Consider the following 26,247-nt stretch of genomic DNA (forward strand, 5'->3'; position numbering starts at 1 on the left):
GGTATGGAAGCAGCTCTGAAACGGATAAAAAAGCTTTACTGAGAATAACAAAAATTGCCCAGAATGTTATAGGGCTCCAGCTACCAACCCTGGATGAGATCTTCACGTCTCGCACTTTGAAGAAGTCACACAATATCCTGAGAGATCCCACCCATCCTGCTCACAACTTCTTTGAACTGTTGCCTTCGGGCAGAAGATATAGGACAATGAAAACACGAACCACACGCCTTCTGAATAGTTTCTATCCAAGAGCTCTGATTGCACTAAATAATGATCTCAGGGCCAGTTGTAAGAAATAGCAAGTAGGGAGTAGGAAGGAATGAGATAGGGTTTAGGTCATGTTATGCTTTTAATAGGTCATGTTATATTCTGGATTATGTATGTTTTACAGATTATGTCTGAATGGGATGAGAGTGTTGGAGGTACGTGCAAATGTGTATGTGAAGCCGGTCTTTGGGTGGGTGTTTGATTTTCGTTGTTGTGTATACTGTGTATATACGGACAATGACAAATAAATTTCTATTCTATTCTATTCTATTCTATTCTATTTAAGGAGATTAGGCAAGTTGGATGTTATTACGGAGTACAGTGGTACCTCGGGATGCGAATGGGATCCGTTCTGGAGCCCCGTTCACATCCTGAAGCGAACGCAACCCGCGTCTGCACATCTGTGGGTCGCGTTTCACCGCTTCCGTGCATGCACATGACGTCATTTTGATCATCTGCACATGCACACGCGGCGAAACTCGGAAGTAGCGCGCTCCGTTATTTCCAGGTCGCCGCGGAGCACAACCCAAAAATACTTAACTTGAAGCACATTTATCCCGAGGTATGACTGTAAGAGTTTTAAATAACTTTTTTAAGCTGATAGACGGAGAATGGGAAGTCTGTTCTTTTTCTTTCTTTTAGTTTTTCTATTAAAACATGCTTGATATTTGATGTTATTTCTGTATATTGCTTTTTCTTTGTTTTTCGAGCTTTAATAAGAAATAGCTTTTGGGGGGGAAAGTTCTCTGGGTGACTTTGGGCCAGTCATCATCTCTCAGCCTAGCCTACCTAACAGGGTTATTGTGAGGGTGAACTTGAGGGTAAGCATTTATGCTGCCGAAGGTAGGCGATAAATATATAACGAATGTTCTTCCCAAGTGCTTTCCTGACTGCACTTTCCATTTCACCTGTTCCTAAGGGAAGGGGGTTCTCCCTCCGTTCAGTTATATGAAATGAGGGGAAAGGGCTGGGGCGATTCCCCCTCCCTCTCCAGACCAAATGACCCTGAAATGTCTTGAGTGGGTGGGCAGAGGACTGGGCTCTCCCTAGAAGATTTTCCTGGTTAACCTGGAGCCTGTGGAATTCTACCCTCCAGGGCAGCTGCCTGCACTCCCTCCCAGGTCGAATTGGCTCCTGTCTGGCGGTGGATCTAATTTAACTCCTTAAGGAGAACGGGAATCCTGGATCCCAAAGGCCAGCGTTTGTGTCTCGGTGTGGTTATTTACTATAGTCACCAGCCTCTGCTTTTCCCTCCCCCTTCTAACAACCAGCCTTAATAACACAAAGAGAACAGCTTGTAGTTTAAAGGGTATTATTATAATCTTAGATTATCATGACGTGGCCAAGGGTGTAGCAAGGCTTCTGGGTCAGAAAGGCCCAGAGGGGTTCATAAGAACTGCCTCCTCTTGACTTAGCAGGGCTCCAACAGCACAGAGCATATATTTTTCTCCTTCTGAAATTTACCAATTACTTCCTCACTTATCTCCGTGACCTCCTTCAAAGAGAAAAGCCATGTGACATGAAACCGCAGCTTTGAAGGCCTCCAATTTACACTACAGACTTAAACTAGCTTTGGAAGTCATTCCCTCCTCTTCCTGGGAACTCTGGGAACTGTAGTTCCAAGTTGGATGGGAAGGCAAAGGCACTCAGGACACTCACCAAACTATGGCCCCCTACCTGTGGATAGTGTGTGTGTGTTGGGGGAGCCATGACAGCCACACTGGGACAAAACTGAGACCAAAGTAGACAGTTTTGCATTTGAGGACACAAAACCCTAAGATATAAACATGACAATAAAATTACCATAATTTTCCATCTATAAGACGCCCCCGTATATAACACGCCCCCTATTTTGGGGGACTCAAATTTAAGAAAATGGGGGAGATGGCACAGAGTTGTTCAGCTTTTTTTGCGGAGGATTGCCCAGGGATGTTGAGCTTTTTTTAGGGGGGATCACCAGCACGTGTTGCAAAATCCACCTTCCGTCTGTCCCATCACCAGAAGAAGCTGCCAATCACCTGCCCAACTGCCAGAGCATCAGCCAATCAACAACACCTTTGATGCAGCAACCAATAACACACACAGTAGCCACTGAAAGCTGCAGCAGCAACCAATCAAACGTCCACCCTATGCACTACCAATGTATAAGATGACCCCCACTTTTTAGCATGATTTTAAAATAAAAAACCGTAGTCTTATACACAGAAAAGTACGGTGATTCAATAATAAGCCTATTATTTGTTTGCAAATAATTTTAAAGATACAGTCATACCTTGGGTTACAGATGCTTCAGGTTGCATTTTTTCAGGTTACGGACCACCGAAACCCGGAAGTACCAGAACGGGTTACTTCCGGGTTTCAGCAGTCGCACATGCGCAGAAGTGCTAAATCATGCTTGTGCATGCGCAGAAGCGCCGAATCGCAACCCACGTGTGCGCAGACACGCCGCTGCGAGTTGCAAACGTGCATCCCGCACGGATCACGTTCGCAACCCGAGCGTCCACTGTACAGAGGTTCCAATCCTGGATCCCAAACAGACCCGGGTGCAGATGATGCTCTAGGGTTACCTGCTCAGGCTTGAGTCCTGGCGGCACCCAGGCGTACTCCTCAGAGGCACAGCCAGAGTCGTCGTCTGAGATCGAGTGGCGCTGGAAGTCAGAGATGAGGCGGCACATCATCCTCTCCAGGTCGACAGGCACCATGCGCACCGCATGCTCCTCCCTTGGGCACTTGCAGTGTTGGCAGATCTTCCTGCAGAGGAAGGGAAACGTAATGTTTCCAGGGATACAGTCCCTGAACACCAACTAGACCCTGAGACAACCAAGCTGCCCAGCAAAGCTCTACTGCTGCCTCAAGATCCTCAACGCTTTGCCATAAATCGCCCGCCTGTTGAGCCCTAAGAGAGACAACCCTGACAAATATAAAAGGTGCACCAAGTCTACACGGAGGCAGAGACCTCAAATGTCGCTGTGACCACCAGTTATAAGGGAAAACAGGATGTTTGAGTAGCCGAATAACAAGATAGGTTCAAACTTGATGGTGTGAAGAAAGCAGGGTGGTGGTGGGGGGGACCACTGTGCTAATTCATCCTTAAAGGTAAAGGGACCCCTGACTGTTAAGTCCAGTTGTGGCCGACTCTGGGGTTGCGGCGCTCATCTGGCTTTACTGGCCGAGGGAGCCGGCATACAGCTTCCGGGTCGTGTGGCCAGCATGACTAAGCCACTTCTGGCGAACCAGAGCAGCGCATGGAAACGCCGTTTACCTTCCTGCCAGAGTGGTACCTATTTTACTTTGACGTGCTTTCGAACTGCTATGTTGGCAGGAGCTGGGACAGAGCAATGGGAGCTCACCCCGTCGCGGGGATTCGAACTGTCGACCTTCTGATCGGCAAGTCCTAGGCCCTGTGGTTTAACCTGCCCCACTCCTTCATGCAAATCCCCCAAGGGTGGCTTCCAGTGCAAGTTCCCACGTTTGTGTTTTACCACGGCCCCTGCAATGCAAATGACACAGACCACACTTACTTCCCACGAATCGCCCACCCCCAATCGCACTGTTAAGCACAAGTTCATCAGGAGAATTTCTCCAGCCCCACAAAACGGGAAGGCAGGAGTGGGGCGAAAGGGCCCCAACGGCAGGCTGTGCTATTCCTGCAAAACGGGGCCATCAGCTCATTAAAGAGAGAGGAAGGGGAGAGAGTCCTGGCTTGCCGTGTCTTACAGTCTCTGCGGGCAGCAAGACCACAGCGAGGCAACTGCGTGACAAGTGCCTGGAAATGAGCGAGGACAATGAAAGATGTGGGATGGGGGCTACGCCAGGGCGGGGGGCAGGGGGAAATGAAGTGAGTGATGGAAAGAGACAGAAAGGAAAGGCTCTTCCACTCCACTGCATTCCTGCTGCAATTCAATTTTTTGTGGGGAGGGGGGGAGGCTGGATGTGAAAGAAAGAGAGAAATGAGTCTGGAGTGATGTGTCTGCAAGAGGAAGACATGAATGCGAACAGAGAGGCAAGGGACAAATTAGAGCTACGAATAAGGATGTGGAATAAGGAGAATCCATAGTGACAGGAAAGGGGGGAAGGTTTTAACTTGCTTATCTAGATTTCTGTTCAGGAAGGCTTGAGGGGCAGCAGGCAGGGCGCTAAGTACAAGACGGGAGGAACGAAAGGCATGCAAGACAGAGCGAATCAAATCAGCCGGGTAGAAAAGGAGGAAAGAGATGTACACCCTGCAGTTTCTCTTCTTGCTCAGAAATCCATCCTGCCGTGTTCAATGGGACTTACTCCCTAGGAAGGAGATGGCAGCCTGAAAGGCTGTGGATCCACAGGGGTTTGGATCCAACTGTGTTTCTCTGCCCTCTTGAATCCAGCGGAGGCTTCCCTGGACAGCTGAGGGAGAGGCCATTTCTTGCTTATTCCCCCCTTTCCTTCTGCAGCCCACCTCCCCATATGTGCTCCAGGGGGTTGGGGAGCCTTTGAAGCAGCATGGGAGGTGTCAAGTGATAGAAGGGACCCAGTTAGATACAACCCATGGCATAGGAGGGCAACACAGCACAAATAATCCCTAGAGGTCCAATAAACAGAGAGACAGTTGGGGAGGGGGAGATCTCACAGAGGATGGAGGGAGATTTGATGGAGGGAGGGAGGGACAGCACATTCTCCTACCTCCATCCATGCACTAGGAAGCCTGGGCACTGCTCTCCGCACCTCTGACACGGTTGGCCCCGGTCAGGGTCCTCCACCTCAGGCAGCTGTTGTGGGACAGAGGGACAAGAGGTTAGCAGCAGAAGCATCAGTAGCACCAACATCCACCAGTATCACCAGATAATACCCTATACAGCCCTGTATCGGGAAGTTTTTAATGCTCAATATTTGACTATGTTTATATAGATGCTGTAAGCCGCCCAGAGTGGCTGGGGGAACCCAACCAGATAGGAGGGGCATAAATAATAAAATTGTTAGTATTATTGTGACAGTACACATTCACACCCGGAAGTCAGCATCTACCCATCTCAACAATACAAACACAAAACGTAGGCTCATAGTTAGTAGAGACTATAGAATAGAATAATGATATCATTCAAATTATAGGAATAAGCCAATCAAAGTTCATATGTGCAATATAACAGAGTGGTAACTGTGTTCAAAACAGATGTCTAAAGACAGTCTCACAATAGTCTTTCAAAAGTTTCAACAGAAGACGTCTCAAAGGTTTCAAAAGCACAGTGTCTCCAGAATGATACTACTGTTTTGTAATAGTCTTCATCAGCTGGAAATAAGATACAAGGCATACTACCGATAAATGATAACAAAACTGAGCTACCTCAGTAGTATTGGCTTATTCCTATAATTTGAATGAAATCATTATTCTATTATATATTCTCTACTAACTATTAGCCTACAACTCGGGCTTTTAGAGGATCTCCTGGGCGCTGTGGCTTTCCCAGTCGCCAAGACCATGTGAAAAACTAGGCTGTGGGACATAGATCGCCAGGAACTAATCTCAGCTGCGGAAAAAAACATGCTCCCCTCTTTATTTTCGACTCTCTTGGGTGCAGGAATTTAATCTTAATTATTTACAATTTTTGTTTAACCCGCAAGAAAGAAGGGCCTTTTCACTGGCCAGGTTCAATTCTAATCCTTCTAACCTCCTTTGGGGCAGGTTTGTGGCTTTGGCAGAAGGAGATAGGATCTGCCCATGCGATGCCCACCTGGTGGAAACTCTAGCTCACATGGCCCTTAACTGTAAAATGTATGATGATCTCCGCCAACAATTTCTAGACCATCTATGTATTCCAACATGGAAACCAGAGACGGAGGTTATGCGCTTCTTATTACAGGGGAGAGACCAGGAGCTCACCTAGACAGCAACTAAGTTCCTCTATTTGATTTTTTGTCGCCGAAGTATGCTACAGGATCCTGCCCTTGCTGGAAACCCTCAGAGATGAGGCGGATTGCTCGCCTCTTCTGCCCTTTGGCGGGTGACTGCGCTGTTGGGGTGGCGACGAGACCGCACTGGCCTAGCTATTTTAAATGTATTCTGAATGTTCTTATGTGATGCCAATAAAGGTTACTTGACTTGACTATTAGCCTATGTGTTGTGTTTGTATTGTTGGGCTTGGTTCTTATTGCAACACAGGGGTTTGTTTTTGGTTCAGCATCTACCCATCAGCAGAACCGCTACCCATTCACCAGGTGTGTCACCAGCTCTGCCAATCTCGCCAGAACACCCTCATCGCTATGGTTTGCACCCGTTGATTGCCATCAATGTGCAACCCCCATTTCCACCAGTATTGACACCAGCCCTGTCCATCTGCTCCCATCGGTCAGGAATCCTGAATAACCAGGAATCGGCAACCACACACAGGTTCCCTTCTGACACCAGCTGTCCACGCCTTTGTGACTGTCCCCATCTTCGATATTTTGGTAACTTGCTATGCATTTGGACGGACAGTGGCTAAGAAAGCGTTAACTAAATTTTACATGATGGTTCCTGAGATCAAGAAACTCTGGTTTAAAACACAGATTTCAAAACTGCACTGATTTTTGGGGGGAGGGGGGTTTCTTAGAATTCCCAGGCAATGCCGGGTACAAGGCACCTAGGAGAAGATATTTAGCATTTATTTGTTAATTACTGCGTTTATATCAGCATCATTTCTCCGTGGAGCAAAAGTTGGTGCCCATGGCCCTGCGCCTCCTCATTTTATTCTCACAACAACCCTGTGAGCTAGGCCGGGCTAAAAGACACTGACTGGCCCAAGGTAACCCAGTGAGCTTCATGGCAGAACCCGCTCTGTGGCTGCTACGCTGTCTCTTGGAAAAAGGGTATGCCGTTGCAAAGCAGATCGCCTGAAGCCTGCTCCTCAAACCTTCAGGCAGCAGCATTTTAAACTTAAGAGACATTTCTACAAGGTCCCCTGACTGCGGCCCCAGTGACAGGGGCCTGTACCGACATGGGCAGGTGCTTCCAAAATCAGGATGCCTGCACACGTTTGTTAATGGCAATCTATTCCCTCACACTGGCCCTGTTCAGAAAGTGGCAGTGGGGGATGAGTTTCAGACCCCTGGGCTCTCACTTGTGGGGTGCCTCAGGGTTCTGTCCTCCCCCATGCCTTTCAACATCTACATGAAGCCTCTGGGAGAGATCATCAGGGGGTTTGGGCTGGGTGTTCATCAGTATGCGGATGATACCCAGCTCTACCTCTCCTTTAAATCAGAACCAGTGAAGGCAGTGTAGGTCCTGTGTGAGTGCCTGGAGGCAGCTGGAGGATGGATGGCGGCTAACAGATTGAGGTTGAATCCTGACAAAACAGAAGTACTGTTTTTGGGGGACAGGAGGCGGGCAGGTATGGCGGATTCCCTGGTCCTGAGTGGGGTAACTGTGCTCCTGAAGGACCAGGTGCGCAGTCTGGGAGTCATGTTGGACTCGCAGCTGTCCATGGAGGCACAGGTCAATTCTGTGCCCATGGCAGCTCTCTACCAGCTCCATCTGGTATGCAGGCTGAGACCCTGCCTGCCTGTGGACTGTCTCGCCAGAGTGGTGCATGCTCCAGTTATCTCTCGCTTGGACTACTGCAATGCACTCTATGTGGGGCTACCTTTGAAGGTGACCCGGAAACTACAACTAATCCAGAATGCAGCAGCTAGACTGGTGACGGGGAGCGGCCGCCTTGACCACATAACACCGGTCTTGAAAGACCTACATTGGCTCCCAGTATGTTTCCAAGCACAGTTCAAAGTGTTGGTGCTGACCTTTAAAGCCCTGAACGGCCTCAGTCCAGTATACCTGAAGGAGCGTCTCCACCCCCATTGTTCTGCCCAGACACTGAGGTCCAGCTCCGAGGGCCTTCTGGCGGTTCCCTTGCTGTGAGAAGCCAAGTTACAGGGAACCAGGCAGAGGGCCTTCTCGGTAGTGGCGCCCTCCCTGTGGAACACCCTCCCACCAGATGTCAAAGAGAACAACAACTACCAGACTTTTAGAAGACATCTGAAGGCAGCCCTGTTTAGGGAAGCTTTTAATGTTTAACAGACTATTGTATTTTAACATTTTGTTGGAAGTCGCCCAGAGTGGCTGGGGAAACCTAGCCAGATGGGCGGGGTATAAATAAATTATTATTATTATTATTATTATTATTATTATTATTATTATTCACTCCTGACTGTTAACCGCAGCAGCCGGAGTCTCATGGGTGAAATCCTGTCTGCACTTTGGCCTAAAGAAGGATTTGTAAGGAAGCTAATTCCCGTCTGAGAGCAGCAAGGCACTGTGGGAGAAGCATAACTTCATTTGGGTGCCGGAAGCCACCCACAGGCCAGGACCTGCCTCAGCTCAGTTCAGCAAGACATAAACAGGCCAGATGTTGGCTTCCTGCCACCGCAGGTGGCTGAGAAAGTGGGCAGCAAAGTGCCTCAAAAAATAATAATTGGGGGGCGAAACAGGGTAAAAGTGGAAAGGCCTCGATGCGGAACAAGAACTTCCCTAACTCTCCCTTCCTGCCACTTTTCATCCGTCTTGCCTCTTTGGTGTGGGTTTCCTCGCGCCAATGAACAGCTAAGATGACACACCAGGAAAGGGGGGGGGGGGAGAAGGTGCCAGGAGCCGCTCCCACTTCCCCCAAGGCAAGAATCGCTGAAGCAGTGCCTGGAAACTGGGCAGGAAAAAAATCCCTTTGGAAAAAAAGGGTGAACCAAGCACAACAGAATCAAGATGGAGGCAGTAGAAAAGGCTAGCTCTGGCGCCTCAGTGAAGCATTCCCGGCACCCCTAGACACCCCCCCCCCGCCCCAAAGTCTGAAGTTTCACTTCTAACTACCTGCTGTCAACTCTATATATTGTTCTCATTTTTAAAATATATATATATATGTGACCCATCTCAAGCTGGCAGCATGAAACTTTTAAAAATAAGGAAAAGCAAACTAGGGAACCATGATCTCTACCTGGCCAGACTTTTTACCCATCTACCAGAATTTCAGTCTTCAACTCTGTTGCCACAGCATAAAGATATAAAGCAAATGATCGTTTGTGTGTTAAACGCATGTGTTGTTATGAACCTGTTCTCAACAGAAGAGTGTGCCCTTCGGTTTTGGGAAACACTCTGCATATGCTCAAAGGCTCTGCCGTTGCAGCAACTTTAAAAATGAGCTTGCCATCGGAAACGAATAGAGAAACGAATGTGACCCTTTGATTCATATATAGCTATAGATGATATAGATATATCTGCTCAGAAAAGGCTCCCTTACCCATGCCCACAGAGGTAAGGTTTTTGGAACGAAAAGATGACAGCCACCACCAGGAACAAGCAGAACTGTAACCAAAACTTATTCCGTGGTGCTGGAGAGATTGCACAGTATCCACAAGCAAGATGATTCTTTCCCCCTCACATCTGCCAACTGCTGCCGCTACCCATCCTCCTGCAGCTTAGAAGGGATTTCAAGGAAGGCGGAGATCTATTTCATCAGATGAAGCTTTGGGAAATCAAATCTGCCAGGGCTGACGTAATAAGCAATCTCCCCCCACCCCACCCCCCAAATCCCAGATTTAGGGGAACATCGTATACGACCCCTATGCTTTCTCCCACACAACAGTTGCTCCCTGTTCAAGAACCCCTTCACCCACGCCACCCCCACCAGCCCTCTACCCACCCCATGGCCCAGCATGACCCCAAAATGCCTTAAATAATCCCAACGCTAACTGAAAGGGAAAGACCTCTCCTGATCCGTTATGGCAGGATTTGGGTCTGTGGCGCTCCCAGCTGCAGCGTTGCACCGAATTACCAATTGTAAAGACAGAGAACCCTATTGAACTCGTGCTCCTACACAATCTCTCTATCCTTTTCTCTTGCTCAATCTCAACCCGCCCACCAGCCCCATTCGACACCTACACACACAATTTTGTGAGTCTCTGGGCCCAATTTCAACTTTGGATCTCCGCCCGCTGCCAATATCTTGCTCCAAAACCCACAACTACGTTCCAAGAAAAATAGATGGAAAACAGAGAGGAGGAGCGGCACAGTCGGCAGGTAGCCTGTTGGGGAGGCAATCATGTGGGGTTGAGCTTTATGCACCCACAAAAGGTGTCCACTGCAGCTGCCGAACTGCACCTGTCAGCCCCAAGCCCTCAGAACCAAACAAGAGGTGTGGACCTAACCTGGATTGCTCTTGAACCAGGAAACCAGGTCAGCCAGGAGGCCAGTCAGAGAGTTAACAACCTGGTCCCCATCCACCCCAAGGCAAAGGCAAGGCAGGAAAACAACAGAAACCTCCACTCCCATGGACACCCCAACACTGGGACATGAGCACAACAAATTAAGGGCTACAGGTGAGCATTCAACTAAGTCTTAATTAGTGTAGACCCACTGAAATTAAGACACATTAATTGCAAAGGGGCTGCTCTGAGTAAAACTTAGCCCTAGCTCTCCTGCTAAAGGTCTGCAATAAGTCCACCTGAAGAAGGCCCTGAGATGACAGCATCTCCACATCTGTTGCCATGGCTACAGGGGAGCCTTCTCTTGTCCAACACAACCTTCCTATTTCTTACTGCTGGTGCATCATCTCCTTCTAGGCAGCTCCAGCGTAGGAACCTTTGCTGTATAATTGCCTCGGTTGTCTTCTCCTGGAGCAGCACAGAGTCCCCATCACCCCAAACCCAACCTTCACAGGCTTGATTTCTCATTTCCCACCTTATTTCCCTGCCTTTGCGTCCGGAGAGATCCCTGCCAGCTGCGATCTTCACTCCTTCAACTCCATGACTTTGGGGTTAGCTGCCGAAAAGTCACCTGCTCTCTTAAACACCTCCGCCCCTCCTCTCTTTGCCCCTTAGGCCTTGGTTGGAGAACGCCCTCCCTCTCAAAACACAACCCGCCACCTTTCTACCTCTTCTGTCAAACCCCACCTCTTCCATTAAGCCTTTGGTTTAACTCCTTAGTCCTCATCTCCAGACTCCAGCTGAAGAGAAGTTAATGGCACCACTGGGAATTCCACTCCCCCCACAAGCTTTGCAGTCATTGGGGTGGGGATAGGAGGGAGTTTGCAGCTGGAGCAGGAAGAGATTAAATCGTTTCTTCCTGTGATGCAGACCCCAACAACAGGGCAGGGTCGGATGTCTGTAATGAATTGCACACAGAGACAGCTTTAAACGTTACTTTGCCTGTTAACTCATTTAGTGTCAAGAGCGTCATGGCACTTGACTAAGGGGATACAAAATGCTGTAAGAACAACACAATCCATTATTGGGAAAACTCAGTGTCAGCCATAGCGGCAAGAATTAGGGACAGATGTATATCCTCTGCAAAATATGAATTGAAGAGACGAAATCCTATAATTTTTGTAGAAGCTCCAGTAGCTCAGAGACCCACAGAATCCCTCGTGAGCCCTGGAAAAGAGCCCAAAGCATTTTGGATCTGTTGGCAATGTGATTCCACAGCTACCAGCACATACACACAATCAATTTTTTCTGTTCAGGCCTTGGAGAGCCGCCGTCAATCAGTGCAGACAATACGGGCCTAGATGGGCCAGTGGCCTGATCCAGTAGAAGGAAAGTTCCTATGTACCTTGCCTATAACGTCTCAGATTTCAGAGCACTGATATATCAAGACTATGGTTATATGCTAGATATAAAACAACTAAAGGCAGTATTTCATAGGAATGTGCAGCATATGTAAATGTATTAAAATAAACACTTTCCTATTCCCAGCCACCAACTGCTTCCCCACCTGCCCACAAAAACAAAAGGTTAGCATTGTCTCTGGTGAGGTCTTCAAGAAGGAAGTGGCCCCATGCAATAATCTATCCACATGCTATTGCTGCTCAAATTTAGGACAGGGGTGGTATGTGCAAGCGGACGCTCTTGGTTATTGGCCATGATGGAACATAGGTGTGGAGGTTGTGCTTTAGAGGTATGCAGGGACCAAACCATTTACACTGAAGTAAATTTGCTGCAGTCCTCAAGTAAGCTGACTTTACTCTTGCATGGCCCACTCCAGAAATTTCTTTTAAAGCCATAAGAATGCACACCCAGGACCTCTTAACAGTAAAGGCAGCGGTAGGCAACATGGTAACCTACAGAAGTTGTTGAACTACAACCATGATGGCCAGGGCTGATGTGCACTGTAGTCCAGCAAAATCTGGAGGGTTACTCCAGAGATCAGGAATAGCTAGTCTGGTCCTTAAAATATGCTTTTGTTTAGGAACAGTCTTCCTTGATGAAACCAAAGCCTCTCTATAACATTCTTTGCAAGAATCCCAATATCTAGCAAGCACTGTCCAAGTGCCTCATGAACACTATTTGAGGACTCTGCAACACAGTACCCCATAGCACCTCATTAGGGCCTCAGAAGGCCCTGGCACCCCAGAGTAAGCCATTATAATCACCTTGGGTAACAGCTACAACAATTCTGATCAGAATTCCCTCAAGTCATCAACCACAGCTTAGTTTCTATAGGGTGTGCAAGGTCACACACACACCACCAAACCAAGGAGCACAGGAACCGACAGCGTTTTCTGCAGCAGCAGTCCTTCCATGAGCTGGGCAACACATTATCCCACAAGGCTCCATACTGCTCTAGAGAATGTTTCTAGGCCTCAACCTTTCTCAGCATCTTCTCTGGTCCTTAGAACGGAGAGGGGAAGCAAACCTGGTGCCATATAACTCCTCTGAAATGCCTTGGGATGCCAGTGCAATGGCACAACACAGGGGCCCACTGAACCCTATATTGCCCAGAGTCCCGACATCTGTAGCAACCCTTTAATAACTCTTACAACACATACTCCCCATACCTCGGTGTGGGGATCAGCAAACTTTTTCAGCAGGGGGCCAGTCCACTGACCCTCAGACCTTGTGGGGGGCCAGATTATATTTTTGGGGGGAGGGATGAACGAATTCCTATGCCCCACAAATAACCCAGAGATGCATTTTAAATAAAAACGATTCCTGGACCATCTGTGGGCTGGATTTAGAAAGCAATTGGGCCGGATCTGGCCCCCAGATGTTCGTTTGTCTACCCATGATCTAACCTATATTGCTTTCACAGCCATCTCCTGCAACACAGTACCCCATAGCATCTTCTGAGCACAGGAAAGGGAGGCCCTTGCACCACATAGGTAAAGGGACCCCTGACCATTAGGTCCAGTCGTGGCCGACTCTGGGGTTGTGGCGCTCATCTCGCTTTATTGGCTGAGGGACGTACAGCTTCCGGGTCATGTGGCCAGCATGACTAAGCCGCTTATGGCGAACCAGAGCAGCACACGGAAACGCCGTTTACCTTCCCGCTGGAGCGGTACCTATTTCTCTACTTGCACTTTGACGTGCTTTCGAACTGCTAGGTTGGCAGAGCAGGGACAGAGTGACAGGAGCTCACCCTGTTGCAGGGATTCTAACTGCCGACCTTCCGATCGGCAAGCCCTAGGCTCAGTCTTTTACACCACAGCACCACCTGTGTCCCCAAGTAGCTCCATAGAAAGCCTTATTTATGGTACAACAGTCCTTTTAAAACTCTCACAATATGTCAGTGCAAAATATGCCTATGCCTGAAGTGGCTTTTTTAGCAAGGCTGTGGTGACAGAGGTGAACTTTATTAACAAATTAAAAATTAGCACAATGCTGAGCCCAGGTGGTATCCACCTAAAAGTTCTTGAAGAACTCAAATATGAAATTGCTGGTCTTTAACAAAAACATGCAACTTCTCCCTAGAATTGACCTCTGTACCTGAGGACTGGAAGGTGGCAAATATAAAACTATTTAAATAATAATAATTGGGGGAATCTAGGAAATTACAAGCAGATTAGCTTAACATCTGTTCTGGGTAAATTGGTGGAAATTATTAAAGATAAGATTATCAAGCATATAGAAGAACAAGCCTTTCTGAAGAATCAGCATGGCTTCTGCAAAGGCAAATCCTGTCTCATTATCCTCCTAGAGTTCTTTAAAGGTGCCAACAAATCTTTGCAGAAGCTGTGTACTTGGGTTTTTATACGGTTTTCACACAGTTTCTCACAAAATCCTAATTGCACTTAAACCTTATCGGGATCTGAACTAGTGATGGCAGACCACCAAAGAGGCTGTAAGGTTGTGAAGGACAGGTCAGTGAAAATGCTGTCTTGACATGTGGCAGCTGTGAAAAGGATGAATTCCACCTTAGGGAATCGCAAGGAAAGAAATTGAAAATAAAACTGTCAATACTGAAATGCCCTTATACAAGCCTATGGTAGAACTACACTGGCAATATGGTGTATAATTCAGGTTGCAAAAACTCAAAAGGATATTGTGGGGCTAGAAAGGATGCAGAAAAGTGCAATCCAAATGATCAGAGGACTGGAGGGCAGTGTTTGGGGGTTGGAAAAAAAGGTGAGTAAGGGGTGGGGATATAACACAGGTATATAAAATTACACCTAGCATCGAGTCAGTGTATAGAAACAAGCTTTTCTCCCTCTGTTATAAAATGAAGGGAGGGAGATTCGCGACAGACGAAATTCTGCTTCCCACCCTGGAATGCCACAACACGTGGTAGCGACCACCTAGGTGGCTTTTAAAAAAAGATCAGACAAATGCATGGAGAATAAATCGACCCCCGGCCCCCGGCCACGACGGAGATCAGAAGCAGCCCCGGGGAACAGCAGGCGCTGGAGGGGCCGGCTGCGCTCCGGTCCGGCTTGGGGGTCGCCTCCTGTATGGAACAGGATGCCGGGCGAGACAGGCCTCGGGTCCGATCCGGCACAGAGGTCCCGATTCCCTCGGAGACAATTAGCCCTTGGAGAGAGGAAATGGGGGGAGCAACGCCCCTTGGAGACCCCCCCTCTCCGCCCTCCGAAACCCCCTTCCCCCGATCTCGGGGTGCCTTTGGCCCGCCCGCCCCTTCCTGGCCAGGGAGCGCAGCACCGGCGCGGGCCTCGTCGGCGTCCCGGCAGGCTGGCTCCCCGCCTCGCCTTCCCCGCCGCCTCCGCAGGGAGAAAGACTCACGGCTCGGGTGGATCGGCGGCGCCGCGACCCGCGCTGAAACATGGCCCCGATCCCGCCGTCTCCAGCGCCCGGGCGACGCGCCCACCTCCAGGCTCCCGCTTTGCGCCCGGGCGCTGCTGCTGCGGCGGCGGCGGCGTTGCTCTTCCCTCCCCAGGGGAGGAGGTGCTGCGTGCCGATCCCTCCCCGCCGCCCGACACCCGGGCCCGCCCCTTCGCCTGCCCAGCGACGCGCAAGGCTCCCGTCCCTCCTCCCCGCAGGATCGCCCTCTCCCTCTCCGCGCGCCGCTCTCCTCCTACCGGCTTCTCCAGTTTGGTGCTGGAGGCGCGCAATGGCGAGGCTCTGCAGCCGAACAAGAGCGCAAAAGGATCCGGCGAGCGATCCTCTGCGCGCGCGGTGGGGCGGCCACCCGGGAAGAGGTCAGGGACCACCCGCCAGGCAGGATTGAACCCCCGAGGAGCAGGTGGCTTTGCATTGCGCCACCAAGCTAGCCGGGGCTCTTCCAGCCCCGTCCTCGCCGGTCCTTTCCCGCTGTCACCTCCCATCCATCACCCTCCTTCGACCCCTTCCCCGCACCCTTTCTGTGCCCGCTGCTGTCGCTTCCTATCAGCGCGATCCGTTTTCCCTTCCTCTGGCCTCGCTGTCACATTCTTCCTTTCCAGAACCCCAGCCACTCCTTCACCCGCCACCTAAGAACAAGCCACCTGCCCTCTTACATCCATGCGTTTTTACCGGCCTCCTCGGCTCTTACCTACAGAATATTAAGACGTTTCGTTCAGTTTGATTGCTTTAGCCACTGGCCCCTAACAACATGCCATGCGGCACGAACGAATCGCTTATTTAAAACGCTGCTTTTCTCCTGCTTCATTTGCAACATGATGGTAAACAAATTCGGAGTCAAATTTTGCTATAAAACACACACACACAAAAAACAGATAAAGGCACTTTAGAAGATATCCCACTGTTTACCTAGCAAATTTCAATATATAGACCAGTAATTGATTTTTAGTGTACCTGGGAGAGAGCTTCTTCTCCACCTCTGTGACTGTGGACTCTAATAAACAAAGAGCGAGGAAGATCTAAGACAATTACTATCGCAGTAGCGCAAGTGAGACTTTTATGGAATCCTACCAAGTCTGGGCTGTTACCAAAGATGGCATCATTTGGAGACTTGCCAGTGTAAACTCTCTCCTGAAGCAATGTTTAAGTATATACTTCTAGCCCATATTTGTACTTGAGCATATTAAAACAAGGGAGCGAGCAAGCCTAGATTTGCTAATGGATGCCATTATAATTGTGAATAAAAACATCTTGGGAGTATAATTTTAAATTCCATCTTTGCAGCCTGCAGGTTACACTGGAGAAGATGGCAAATCCCTTCCTCTGCAGGAGATAATTCATATTTTGGTATCACCTACTACTGTCATCACCAGCAGATTCGTTGGGCAGTATAATAGGTGGAACATTAGATTTGGATGGACGAAGGGAGACTTGGGTCCAAATCTCCACTGGGTGAACTTGGCCCGGTGAGCTTAGCCCATTACACTGTGAAAGCTGCAAGAAAAACCCTGAACTCCAGGAGGAGTAGCAGGATATAGGTTGCATGCACACCATACAATTAAAACACCTCTCAAACAAGAATCCTGGGAGCTGAAGTTTGTTAAGGATGCTGGGAATTGTTTCTCTGTTAGAGGTAAACTGAGGTGCCCAGAATTCTTTTGGGGGAGATGTGCCTTAAATGGGCTTTAAATGTACTGCATGTAAAAATACGTACATACAAACATACATACAACAAACTGGTGGACTCAATCTAACAGAGAATTAAGCATGCTGTTTCAGACTAGCAGCCAATTAAGAGTGTAAAACACTATAAGGGACCAATGCTCATAAGTGCAATGTCAGTTCACAAAACGAACTGACCCTGTATAGATGTTCTAGCTCCTTCCCACTTCTCCCTTCCCTCTATGCACAAATCACACATTTTCCAGAGCTTGAAGGCAGGGATGCTAATCCACAGGAGAGTAATGGTAGTTATATTTGCGTACTCCTAATACCTCACCTTTATTCAGCACCTTTTTTACATGGCAGTTGGAAGTACTGTCTATAGTAGTTCACGTACATCCTATGTTCTCATAGCAAACTCAGTCCTCCGACTGTGGATCATTGTGTATCTGTCATGGCACCATCCACTTATTAGAGGGAGGCATTCCTAGGCTTGGATAAACCCAGAAGTCTGCAGAAGTACCAAAAAAAAACCCTTCAGGAAAAAAGTTCTAAGTGGAGTGGGAGCCATCCCAAAACAGTCCAGTAGGGACTGAGCATGCTCAATGGCCCTGAACAGGGCTGCCTTCAGATGTCTTCTATGTATCAGGTAGTTGTTTATCTCTTTGACATCTGGTGGGAGGGCGTTCTACAGGGCGGGTGCCACTACCAAGAAGGCCCACTGCCTGGTTCCCTGTAGCTTTGCTTCTCGTAGTGAAGGAACAACCAGAAGGCCCTCAGAGCTGGACCTCAGCGTCCGGGCAGAACGATGGGTTTGGAGACGCTTCTTCAGGTATACTGGGCCGAAGCCATTTAGGGCTTTAAAGATCAACACCAACACTTTGAATTGTGCTTGGAAACGTACTGGGAGCCAATTTAGGTCTTTCAAGGCCGGTGTTATGTGGTCTCGGCAGGCGCCCCCAGAATGGTGTATTCTGGAAAAGGGCATGGCTGGCTTTTGTTTGCAGTAAGCGGCAAATAAATAGAACAACAGTAACTGCATCTATGAATACAAGCAAATTTAGAAGAAGAAAAATCCAGTGTCAAGGAAGACTGGGGCTGAAAAGGGGAACCTGAAGCAGCTAGAGGAGGCACAGCAGGACAGTGTCATCAGGCTCTGCTCTGCTATTAGGCAGAGTGGGGCCACTGTCTCAGGAAATGGATGCATTTCCTAGTGAACTGCTCCATATCACGCAATGTATGCCTTCATCCCTTGGGAACCCCCAAGCAGGGGCAAAACTAGATTTTGCTTTGGCACCCCACAATTCACATTTGCACGCGCGCACACACACATCCGCAGGCTGGGAGCCTCTGGAGGCTTCGCCCAGTATAAAAAACCCCGGCTAGCCCTCCTGTAGCTACGGCTCTGCCGCCAAGCACTTGGGGACCAGCACAGGCATCACAGAAGCCCCACCAATCCAACTTGACCCCTTTTGGAAGAGGAAATTTCCCCAGTGGGATTGCCTAGTTCTGAATGGGGGTGGGGAGCAGAGAAGGCCCTTTTCAAGCATGCGCTATTGCTAATTGGATCACTGCAGCAACTTCAAGCAGCAACTTCCAAGAGCAAATGAGTCACCGCCATAGATTAAATCATCACAGGTAATAATAAAAAATATGTCAGCTGAATAATAGTTTGGGGAGGCCCTGGCTGAGAGGGGGAGCTTCTCTGATAACCTACTTCCACCATGTGTTGGAAAGTGGAACTGCAAGCATATTAGTATGGCAGCCCACCAGGGTCTGGTTCACCCCTTTGGACCGTATAAAGTGACATCAGCCAGGATAACAGATTAATAATCACAGATAGAACTTGCTTGTCACCTGATGCAAACACAAAACACTGTTTCCAAATTTACAGCAGGTGCTGGAATGGGCTGACTGCAGGAGGATGAGATCCACAACTTTGAATGCTTTGAGTTGTTGTCGTTGTTGTTGTTAACTCCACATAGAGAAGCAGCAAATAAGTCAATGGTCTAGGTGACCAAATCTTTGTCCTTGATGATGTGTTAGATTTCTCTTTCTCTTTGTGGGTTTTTGTTGTTGTTGTTGTTGTTTCTGTGTGTGTGTTTACACCCCTAAGCTGTAGTCTGAAGTGGTCCAGTTCATTCTTCTAGGAAGTGACGGCAGTGGTGGGGAGATTCACCCTCTTCCCTCTCCATTCCTTTTTGCTTCTGCATGGTGTTGATTAGATTGTGAGCCTGCAGGCAGAGAGACCGTCTCATCTTTTAATATAATATACATCTTTTAAAGGTAAAGGGACCCCTGACCATTAGGTCCAGTCGTGACGGACTCTGAGGTTGTGGCGCTCATCTCGCTTTATTGGCCGAGGGAGCCGGCGGACAGCTTCCGGGTCATGTGGCCAGCAGCGAACCAGAGCAGCACACGGAAACGCCATTTACCTTCCCGCCAGATTGGTACCTGTTTATCTACTTGCACTTTGACATGCTTTCGAACTGCTAGGTTGGCAGGAGCAGGGACCGAGCAACGGGAGCTCACCCCGTCACGGGGATTCAAACTGCCGACCTTCTGATTGGCAAGCCCTAGGCTCTGTGGTTTAACCCACAGCACCACCCGTGTCTCTATACATCTTTTAACATGCAATAATATAGTTGTAAGCATTTTCTAAGGCTGCATACACACAGTACCTTTAAAGCATATCTTTCCCCCACCCAAGAACCCTGGGAATTGTGGTTTGTTATGGATGCTCAGAACTGTAGCTCTGTGGGGAATAAACTACTGTTCCCCAGATTCTTTGGTGCAGTGTGTTTTTTTCTTCTTTGATGATCACCCGTAGCCGAGTAAGACTGCCTTCCATAAACACGGTTTTAACAATGAGTCCATAAGTGACTGTGGAGACCAATTCTGGATCCACACGTCCTTCCACAGTGGGGACATTGGTTTCCGGGCAGGAGTTGATAACAGTGTGGATTTGCTAAGTGTGCCTTCCTCTTAGCACATTTCTCCCTTGCGTCCTGAGTTCGGGTTTCTTCGAAGCCCATGACACCTTTGGTAAAGGCTGTTTTCCAATTGGAGTGCACCCAGGCAAGTGTTTCCCAATTGTTGGTGTTTATATTACATTTTTTTAAAAAAAAATGCCTTGAGACAGTCTTTAAACCTCTTTTGTTGACCACCAGCATTACGCTAACCATTTTTATGTTCAGAATAGAGTAGCTGCTTTGGAAGACAATAATCAGGCATCCGCACAATGACCAGCCCAATGAAGCTGATGTTGTATCATCATTGCTTCAACACTGGCGATCTTTGCTTCTTCCGGTACAGTGGTATTAGTTTCCCTGTCTTCCCAAGTGATATGTGCAGATGACAGCTTATTGAACGGAAGTTTGGGGGGACGATGTGCAGGCAGAGGGAAATTAAACAGGTAAAGCGCATTAGGATAATGCATCCTCATTCCCAAAAAGAGGCAGTGTGGTGTAGTGGTTAAGAGCGGTAGACTCGTAATCTGGTGAACCGGGTTCACTTCCCCGCTCCTCCACGTGCAGCTGCTGGGTGACCTTGGGCTAGTCACACTTCTTTGAAGTCTCTCAGCCCCACCCACCTCACAGAGTGTTTGTTGTGGGGAAGGAAAGGAAAGGAGAATGTTAGCCGCTTTGAGACTCCTTCGGGTAGTGATAAAGCGGGATATCAAATCCAAACTCTCCTTCTTCTTCTTCAATGTGGAAATGCAGCTTGAAACGGAGTGGGGACAACAACATCGCTGTTTTAAGCCACTAGCACTCACATAACTTTTCATAAGAAGCAACAGGGTGGAAGCAGGATATATTTATGTACTGTGGCTTACGTTATGTGGAAGAACACAGAAGTGTGTGCACAATATCTCATTGCTAACACTGATGCGAAAAGCAGACTCGGGTGAGGAAGCCCTGCTTCAAGGCATCGTGTCTCCAATTTTTCCTGAAGATGGTGCCGTTGTTGTCATCACCTATCACAGCAAACACATTTCACAGGGCGTGCCACCAAAGTGTTTGTAGGCGGCCCCTCTTCATATATAGTTCTAACTTCATGGTTTCCAAAATATAAGGGAAAGAAAGATCGCTTCCTCAAGCACCTGCCAAAGAGTGGAGAAAAGTGTGTTCTGGAGGAGTGAGATGCATCAAATTATTACCCGTTATTTATACTGTCCTTATCAGGCATCATACAAATATTAAAACAGACGTGGTTTTGCCCTCAGGTTGACAATCAAATAAAACACAAAGGGAAAAAGGAATTAGGAATAACAGGACAAATGGCCATCAAGAGAAAAGAAGGAGGATCATGAAGAAAAAAGCAAGAGTGAAAGCTAAGCATGAATTTTCCATAATATCTTAAATGAGGAAAAGATGTGAGCTACTCCAATCTGGAAGATTTAGAGTTATTAGCAGTGGAATGTATGAACTATAAAGTCCTCCATTCAAATCTCACCTCAGCTATGAATTTGCTTAGGATAGGGATCGCCAATGTGGTGCCCATGGGCACCAGTGTGCCCACCAGGGCCTCCTATGGTGCCCACAGGAGGTCTCAAAAGTCCACCATGCTCAAGAGACTGTTTGCTCATCCTCCTCAGTTCCTCATTGCATTGGCCCAATTTCTCTGGTACATAGAACATCCCCACCCCTTCAACATGGCCACATTTCACTGGGTGCCAGGATTGGACACTCTCTCAGCAGAATGAGCAGGACGGCCCGCATTGAGCAGCAGGACTGGCGTGCCAAATGTTGAAGTCCTGGAAGTAAATATATATTACCGTCTGAAGAAGGAGGCACCACACCAGATGACTTACATGCAGAGTCAAAGGCGACCTAACTGCTTCGCGGAAAGGAGGCAAGAGGAACTAAACTCGGTTTCTGTTTTCCTCGATCATCTCACTTTTCCTGCCAGCTACTTTTCTCCTAGCACATGATAGTGTTTTGCCCGGTGACATGAAAAATGTCGCTTACTGGTTCCTGGGTATTAAATCTCCACTAAAAGGTGTAGGAGGCAGGCCACAGCTGCTGTATTTTTCAGCCCTGCTGAAGTTTCCCTATAGAAGTCTGCCCTGGCCCTGTGACATGGCTGACTCCCCTCTCTCTCTCCCCATATCTCCTCCTCAGCCATGAACTTGCTTTATCTCTGCCTTCAGCTGGTGGGTGGGGAGAGGCAGATCCAAGGGGACTTCTCAACTCTCTAACTAGACTGCTCAGAAGTTGTTCGACTTCAGTGCAGGTCAACAGGTAGGAACAAAGGGCTGGGGGGGGGGACGCTTTGGGATTTTATTTTCTCTCTCTTCTACCTCTCATTGAATATGAAAACAGATAAAAACGGAGGCGGCTCTTTGGCTGTGAGCATACTAAACTGCGAAAGCACATTCGAAGCACCTTTTTCTCTCAAAGAATTCTGGGCACCGTAGTTTGTTAAGGACTGCTGCGAATTGTGATTCTTTGAGGGGGTAAACTACATTTCACAGAATTCTTTGAGGGAGAGAATTGAGTGTGCTTTTTAGTGTGCGCACAGTGTTTCTGCTGTTACCTGTCGGTGTTCATGTCTTTTCTCTCCACCCCATCACCTAAATTAAGGACCAGCGACTGGAAGCCCCTAAGGTCCATGCAGGCTCTCAGAGGAGTGTTTCCCTTCTCCACTAAATATCCAAAAATGAAGAAGGGAATTGGGGTACTGCATTGGCCTCAAGGCTACCAACTAGCTGGGAAACAAGCAGTCTAGCTTGCTTTTGAGACTTGATTTCCAGGAATCAACAGGCGAAGCTTTGCAAGGTATGGAGCTCAACACTGTAATCTGTTTATGGCTGTAAAATAGGGATGAGGAGCCTGTAACCATTCTGTTATTTTGTTGGACTACAACTCCCATCATTACTGAACATTGGCCATGCTGGCTAAGGCTAATGGGAGTTGGAGTTCAACATTGATCTGGAGGGTGCCACGTCCCCTATCCTTGCTTAGATCAGTGCTATCAAAGGGACAACTAGAACGATGGCTTCAAAAGTTGGGAATCTTCATTGGCCCAGCAGTCTTCAAACCTTTCTCGAAGGGCTGTCCTGAAAAAAGGTAGTTGCCATCCAGGAGGTAAGAGTGGTTGATCTTTCCTATTTCATTTCATTTTTATTTTATTCTGCATAACTAAACTGTTTCTCCTTTAGGGAGAAACCAGACATTATATAGCAGAGGCATGTAATGGTCTCTGAAAAACAGCTACAAGGATGCTGCTAACTATTAAAAAACTAGCTATTTTTCCACCCTAAGTTGCTTCACAGCTGCTTTCTCATGCCCAGGCGTGCCAATTTAAATAAAATATTGGGGGGGGGCAGGTATAATTTCACACCATTTGAATGATAATGTCCCTTAACTTTTGGGGAGACAGCCCCCTCAAATATTTTAGGGGGGGCAAAGGGACCTCAGCCCTTAGGACTTGGTTTCTATGCTGATGCCCCACTGCAAAAATATGGGTACCAGTATCTTTTCCTGTGCAAATAGAAAAACAGCTGGATGGAGGCAGTTTTGATCAGGAAATAAATAGTAGGGGAAGGGGTAAGGAATCCTTTACCCCTGCCATTCCTCTTGGGATCACAGCTTCCAGCACTTAGTTTTAATTATAACAAAAATGTCGGGAGATTGGTACACATATCTGATATGCAATGCACAGCTTGGCTCCTAGTCTAAGTGCATCTTAAAAGCATGAAAAGCAGCCCGTTGACGCACTATTTCATCTTATGAAGTTAACCTTCATTTCCCTCCCAACCCATTTACAGTGGTACCTCGGGTTAAGAACTAGATTCATTCCAGAGGTCCGTTCTTAACCTGAAACTGTTCTTAACCTGAGGTACCACTTTAGCTAATGGGGCCTCCCGCTGCCACCGCTGCACGATTTCTGTTCTTATCCTGAAGCAAAGTTCTTAACCCGAGGTTCTATTTCTGTGTTAGCGGAGTCTGTAACTTGAAGCGTCTGTAGCCTGAAGCATCTGTAACCCGAGGTACCACTGTACATTATGAAATATCCCTGTCTCTTTCTAATAGTTCATTTTCACACATGATGCCAATATATATATATATATGCGCATTTTTGGCATCTTATTATTATTCCAGGCTCATTGCTACTTCATAAGCTAGCAATTTGTCTCCAAGCCCAAGTCAAAGCACAAATTCTGATTTTTAAAGCCCTGAAGCCACCAATTGGGGAAGGGTGATCACCAATGAACATGCCGCGGCCCCAGACTGTTATGGACCACCTTTTCCAAAATGTCACAACCTGGCCATCTGGAGCAAGAGCCTTACTGCATGTCTCCCCATTGGCTGAAGTGAGACATGTGAGGACATAGGAGAGGGTCTTTGGGACTGAGGCATCACTGCTATGAAATGGCTTCCCAGGCTCTATCACTGCTCACCTGCCCCGCAGGGAAAATACCGGCCAATTGCTGTGTTCAGCATGTGCTGCCATTTTATGATCGTCTCTATGATACGCTGCATTGTATTTTTGTGTTGCTCTTATTACTGATTGGTGCCTTGAGGGCGTTTTCAGTAGAAAGTGGGGGGGCCAAGTAAAAATTACTTAATAAATAAATAACATCTCCCAGAATTGCCATGCAAATATAAAATCCTGACTGTGAAAATGTACATTCAGGTTTTTCAATTGAGTTGTTGCTACTGATGTTGTGGTTGTCGTCATCAAGTACAAACTTTCACATGTGCAACAAATAGTGTAAATGGGGAGACTTGCCATCTGACCAGGAAAAAATCCTGACGCTTTTAACTGCAGCCGAATCTTCGGGAATCAGCATGCAGAAATTCTTGTGAGGTGCACATAAGCCTTATTAACTGCTAATCAGGCCTCTGTTAAAGGCACGGCTAAAATGGCCAGTTTAAAGGTTGGTAAACCTTTAAACACAGGCATTTTTATTGCCTCTTTGCCCAGAATTTCTAAAATTGGGATGTAAATTTTTAGGAGCTACTTTATTTCTGTAATCATAAGCTGTTTTAAGCTATTTAAAATATTGCAGTGTTGTGTTTTAATGTTCTAACCTGGCCTGGGACCTTAGCTTAAAAGGTGGGTGGTAATAATAATAATAATAATAATAATAATAATAATAATAATAATGTGTGTATTTGTGAAAATGTCTTTGGTAACCTATCTTCTAGTGCTTTAACACACCCCATCATGCTATGTACTCTTTCCTACTGTCTACTCTGTGTTGTGAACACTGCATTTTATGTTTGGGGTTTGTGTGCTGCAAGACCCGTGCAGAGAATCGGGTCTCCACCTTTTTAAGGACCAAGGTCCTGTATTTTTAAGGGCTGCATAAGAGTCAGAAAACATTCTGCAGTGGACCCTGTCATAGTCATAGAATCATAGAATTCTAAAGTTGCAAGGGACCCACAAGGGTCATCTAGTCCAGCCCCCTGCAATTCAGGAATCTCAGCTAAAGCATCCCTGAGAGGTGGCCATCCAACCTCTGCTTAAAAACCTCCAAGGAAGGAGAGTGCACCATCTCTCAAGAGAGTCGGTTCCACTGTCAAACAGCTCTTTTCTTTTCTCTTCTCTTCTCTTCTCTTCTCTTCTCTTCTCTTCTCTTCTCTTCTCTTCTCTTCTCTTCTCTTCTCTTCTCTTTTCAAAAGGAGGCAACCCTAGCAGGGAATAGTATCAGAAAAGGCAACTTTCAATAGCGGAACATATTTCAAACTGGCATTTAAAGTGAATTCTGATGTAATAAATTCGTATCTTATTCTTCCTCTCCCACCTACCCTCCATTCCATGAGCTGGCCTGTCCTTGGGCTATTCCTTGTCTTTAACTCCTACTCTCATCACTCCTTTTCCCCTTGGCACAAAGTACAATGGCTAGATAAAAAGCAAGCATACTTCCCATCTGGCTTCCTGTCTTGTTTCCAGAGGTACTTGCAGATTGCACTGCATGATTTTGGAGAGATTTGGAGAGTTTTGGAGAGTTTTGCAGAATAGAGAGTGCATCTATGCATTTGTTTTACCTCTGATTTGTAGCCAATGATATTTACACTCAATTGAGAGTCTTCTGTAGCTTTGTATAGTTCACTTTGCAACAGTGGACTGCTTTGGCTGCACTTTACTAATTCAGGGAATCATGTCGGAATTCTCCCAAGCACTGCCCAGCGACCAGAAAAAAGGCAGCAACCTCCTGCCATGCTCTTCTGCCTTTAAGAGAAGCTCCATGTGCAGAACTTAGCAGATGACGTTTTTGCAGCATGGACACAAACATTATCTTTTGCTAACATCTGCACTTCGAGCGGCTGTGAAAGTTGCTGCTACTGTAGCCAGTGGGAAAGC

General features: G+C 47.5%; 2 protein-coding genes across 3 annotated transcripts in view; one reads left to right on the top strand and one right to left on the bottom strand.

Moving 5' to 3' along the window:
- The window catches only part of PRICKLE3 (prickle planar cell polarity protein 3), a 37,675-nt gene extending 22,246 nt beyond the window's left edge, over positions 1-15,429 (bottom strand). Inside the window, exons 1-3 of one of the 2 annotated variants that reach the window (XM_083419911.1) lie at positions 15,214-15,429; positions 4,927-5,012; positions 2,835-3,018 (exon numbers count right to left, since the gene is read on the bottom strand). In XM_083419911.1, coding sequence (XP_083276037.1) covers positions 2,835-3,018; positions 4,927-5,012; positions 15,214-15,255 — 312 coding nt within the window. In that variant the 5' untranslated portion in view covers positions 15,256-15,429. Of the gene's footprint in view, positions 1-2,834; positions 3,019-4,926; positions 5,013-10,939; positions 12,333-15,213 lie in introns of those variants that run through there. The other variant, XM_083419912.1, reaches the window with a different exon arrangement.
- Positions 15,430-22,042: 6,613 nt separating this feature from the next.
- The window catches only part of ALAS2 (5'-aminolevulinate synthase 2), a 29,568-nt gene continuing 25,363 nt past the window's right edge, over positions 22,043-26,247 (top strand). Inside the window, 2 exon segments of the mRNA XM_083419986.1 lie at positions 22,043-22,109; positions 22,112-22,175. Of these exon segments, the coding sequence (XP_083276112.1) occupies positions 22,058-22,109; positions 22,112-22,175 (116 nt within the window). The 5' untranslated portion in view covers positions 22,043-22,057.

This window comes from Podarcis tiliguerta (genome assembly GCF_965153285.1).
Source record: "Podarcis tiliguerta genome assembly, chromosome: 17".
In the NCBI taxonomy this organism is placed as follows: Eukaryota; Metazoa; Chordata; class Lepidosauria; order Squamata; family Lacertidae; genus Podarcis; species Podarcis tiliguerta.